The 5000-nt window shown below is 31.0% G+C and overlaps 1 protein-coding gene across 1 annotated transcript in view; it reads right to left on the reverse strand.

Moving 5' to 3' along the window:
• LOC119583214 (signal peptide, CUB and EGF-like domain-containing protein 1) overlaps positions 1-5000 on the reverse strand; it is a 60261-nt gene that overhangs the window by 23308 nt on the left and 31953 nt on the right. Inside the window, exons 5-6 of the mRNA XM_037931691.1 lie at positions 2262-2378; positions 1646-1894 (exon numbers count right to left, since the gene is read on the reverse strand). Coding sequence (XP_037787619.1) covers positions 1646-1894; positions 2262-2378 — 366 coding nt within the window. The remainder of the gene's footprint in view (positions 1-1645; positions 1895-2261; positions 2379-5000) is intronic.

Genomic DNA, 5000 nt, shown 5'->3' on the forward strand with positions numbered 1-5000 from the left:
TTCTCTGTGTGTCTTATTCGAACCTCGTTGGCTGCATTTCACGTGACGTCATTCTAATAGCAACTAATCACACGCAGACTTTAATTCTCGAAGTGTTCCTTTTGTAAGTGATTGGCTGAAGATAAATATAAAGGTGCTGTTCCTCGCAGGTAAGCTGTCATTACAAATAGTTCGCTGAGCAAGTGATGGAGAGAAAGATCGATTCTGATATCGATGTCATGCCCAGATTAAAGGAAATTATATTGCACTGTTGTGGATGTATTTTTTTCATACGTCCAAACACAGATATAGATAGATAAATAGATTTATATACAGACAGACAAATAGATAGATCAATAGTTAGATTGATAAGCGCGTACGTTTTTATGTAAATTATACAGCTGTTAGTTGAATCAATTTGTCAATAATGAACAAAAGGTGAAATATATGTCTTAAAAATATATGTTTTGCACAATTATCTGAATTATCGCCCAAATGATGATAATAGTAAAAAACAATAACGACCCAGCAACGAGGATGATACTACTACTACTATTACTATTACTACTAGTAATAATGACAATGATCATAATAGTAATAATGACTATGGAAATAATAGTTATAATGATAATGAAAATAATAATAATGACATTGATAATATAGTAATAATGACAATGATAATGATCACAATGAGGATGATACAAATAATGATAATGATAATAAACACAATAACAATAATGATAAAAAAACAGTAATAATAATAATTGATAATAGTAACGGCAATAATGATAAAAAAAATAAAAAATAACAATTACAACAAATACAAAAAATACTAAAACAATAAAACCTAACTGCAAACAGCACTCAGGGACCGACGATCAGCCATGTTGTCAGAGACCGCGGGGTTAATGCAGTTTTCTTTGCCAAAGGCCGAGTTCGACGGATCTCTAGCTCTTATCATGCCAAAACGGCCGAGTGAGATACGTCAAGACTCAAGTCCTCGAAGATCCGGGTCGTTAAAAGCTACAACGGTCGTTCGAGAAACTTAAAAGCCGGGATTTAAAAGTGGATTCCGTCGACGAATCCACGGTGAAATTTCCCGCCATTTTTTTTTTTTTCTTCTTTTTTTTCTTCCTGAGTCTGTGTTGGATTCCCGGTGATGGCAACACTGTTTTCCGGAATATGTGAGAAACCACTTTTCTGCTCGAGGCAAGTGTGATAAAATAGGTACAGTTATTGCTTATATATTTGTATGTGCAATATACAGGCGCACGCACACACGAATATATACTAGTCGTACACGCACACATTTAAAAACGCTCACAGTCGTACACACAAACTCGAACACACATATATGTCTTTTTATACACACACATATATGTCTTTTTACACACACACAAATATATATATATATATATATATATATATATATATATATATATATATATATATATATATATATGTGTGTGTGTGTGTGTGTGTGTGTGTGTGTGTGTGTGTGTGTGTGTGTGTGTGTGTGTGTGTGTGTGTGTGTGTGCGTGCATGCATTATACTTACATAAATTCATGCATACATATATACATACATACATACGTGTGTGTGTATGCGTGTGTGTGTGTGTGCGCGTGAACGAACAAAGCGGCACTACAGCTCACTGTCTCCCTACCGACGCAGGCGCGGCCGTCGGTGGCGAGCGTGAAGCCCTCTCTGCAGCCGCAGGCGAAGGAGCCGATGGTGTTCCTGCAGGAGTGCTGGCAGCCGCCGTTGCGATCCGCGCACTCGTCGATGTCCTGGCAGTTGTGCGGGTCGAGCGGGTCGGGCGCGAAGCCCCCGTGGCACGAGCAGCTGTAGTTGCCCGGCGAGTTGGCGCACACGTGCACGCAGCCGCCGTTCCGCAGGCGGCACTCGTCCACGTCTGGCGGGCGAGATCGGAAGGGTAAAGCTACCACGACTAACGACCATGACTGTGGTAATAATGTTGATGATTGGATGATCATGATAAAGATATCAATAAGGAGGTTCATACTGTAAATGATAATGTTGGTAATATCAATAACAATACCGATGATTATGAAGAAAAAGCATTCATCATGACTGCTCATGTTATGACGATAGTTACAAAGGTAATAGTGATAGTAACAGTGGTAATGATTATTCTAAAATGGTACAGATCCGAATTAGCAATATGACATTCTTAGCTCAGTGGGGTTATGAGTGTAAACTATAGATACTGAACTACAGACTCAAAGCATTGCCTCTCGTCAGCCGCAGCAGCTACGTACCTGCGCATGCGCGGCCGTTTCCTTCCCAGCCTTTCTTGCAGGAGCACCTGTGGAGGCGCTTGAAGCTCTTGCACACCGCGTTCCTGTCGCACTTGTGACGCCCTGTCTTGCACGCGTCTGCGGAGGGGAGGGAGGCTTGGCATTAGCAGACGGACGTTAAGACCCACACGCACGCGCACGCACACGAACGAACAAAAATTCACACGCATACTCAGACAACCATATGAGTGCCTTACGATATATATGAGATTTAGAGATGGAAAGAAAGAAAAGGAGAAGAAAGAAAAACCTCATTTTGGCTTTCTATGCAAACAGGACTGAGCACACAAAAAATCTTTCATAAGATGCAAATATGAGTAATAAAATACCTGAGGCGTATAATATATATATATATATATATATATATATATATATATATATATATATACATATATATATATATATATATATATATATATATATATATATATATATATATATATATATATATATAACTGCAATTTTCTTAAAAACAGTACATTGCCGATAAGCCTGCCATTATAAAACTGTTTTTACAATCAACTGTTTACAATCGCAGTTTGATTTCAGTACTTTAGTTCCAGTAGACAGCCGCGGATTTCACAGTGGTAAAGGAATAAAAAAAAATAATAACTTGACCGTTTAATCACAAACAAGTAAGCAAAGAGCAAAAAGTCGTGACTTACCAATCTAACAAGCTAATTATCATCACCAAAGATAACTTTCATCATTTTGCAAGATGAACTTTGTATGTTTTGAAGTTCAGTTATTATACTGCTGCAGTACGCTCGCGCACGCACGCACACACACGCACGCACACACACACACACACACACACACACACACACACACACACACACACACACACACACACACACACACACGTACAGATATAGTTGGATGGATAGATAAACCGATAGATAGATAGGTAGATAAATAGATATACAGATCGATAGACAGATTGATTAGTAGATAAGTAAATAGATAAACAGGTAGATAGATTGACTGATTGATAGTTTTATATATATATATATATATATATATATATATATATATATATATATATATACATATATACGCACACACATTCATATAGAAATGTATGAAAAGCCAGATAAGTAGCTAGATAGATAGTTAGTTAGATAGATAAATATGTATGTATATGTATATGAATATATGCATGTATGTATGTATGTATATACCTGCATGTACGTATATCCCTGCATGTGCGTATGTATATATGTGTGCATGTATGTATACATTTAAGTTTTTCACTGTCTCCTGACACCTTTCACGTTATCTGTGAATCATTGGGATTTGATTGATGATAACGAGGATAATGATATCAATAATGATGATAAAATTGATTATAGTAGAAATAATGATAATTATGAAAATTATAACAATAATGATGAGAAAGTAATCATAAACATTATGGTAAAGATAATAATGATGATGAAATGATGCTGATAATAATGATAATAATATTCATAATGATGATGATAACAATAATTATAATATGTGTGTGTGTGTGTGTGAAAGAGAGAGAGAGAGAGAGAGAGAGAGAGAGATAATATTAATGATGTTAATAATGATAATAATGATGATAATAATAACAATAATGATAATGATTATTATTATTATCATTATCATTATTATTATTATTATTATTATTATTATTATTATTATTATTATTATCATTATTATCATTATTATCGTTGTTATTATTATCATTATAACAATATGATAATAATATCAAAATTAACCATACTGCTACTACAACAATAACTAATAATATTGATAATGGCAATAATGATAATTATAAGGAAGAAAATATAACAGTAATAACAGTAATAATAATAATAATAATAATAATAATAATAATAATAATGAAATATGATAATAGTGGAAAGAAAAAAAGAAAGAAAGAAGAAGAAAAAAAATAATGTTAACGATAATTACAAGGAAGCAATAATTTTAATGATGAAAAAAAAAATGATAATAATAATAAATATATTAATGGCAATATAATGATGAAAGTAATAAGAGTGATAATATTAATAATGAGATAGAGAATGAGAATAATTATCATTATTTATCATCATTATTATTATATCATATTACAATAGTAATAATGATGATGATAATAATAATGATAATAATAATAATAATAATAATAATAATAATAATAATAACGGTAATCATCATCATCATCATAATAATAATAACAATAAAAATAATAATATCAATGATAATAATGATTTAAAATGTAATTATAATAATAATGAAGCAATAACAATTACACCAAGAATGATTATAATCATAGAATCGATTATAATAACGGTGATAATAATAATAATAATAATGATAATAATAATAATAATAATAATAATAATTATTATTATTATTATTATTATTATTATTATTATTACCATTATTATGATTATTATTATTATTATTATTATAAATATATAATAATAACAGTATAATAGATAATAATAAACAATGATATAATAATGGCAATAATATAATGTAATGATAATAATGATAATAATAATAAATATAAAAATAATAATAATATAATAATAATACATAAAATAATAAATGTAAATAATGAATAATAAAAAAATAATTAAATATGAATAAAATATAATAGTGATAATAAATATAGATAATAATAATAATAAACAATAATAATAATAGTCATAATAACAGTAATAA

This window comes from Penaeus monodon, chromosome 17, assembly GCF_015228065.2.
Source record: "Penaeus monodon isolate SGIC_2016 chromosome 17, NSTDA_Pmon_1, whole genome shotgun sequence".
Lineage (NCBI taxonomy): Eukaryota > Metazoa > Arthropoda > Malacostraca > Decapoda > Penaeidae > Penaeus > Penaeus monodon.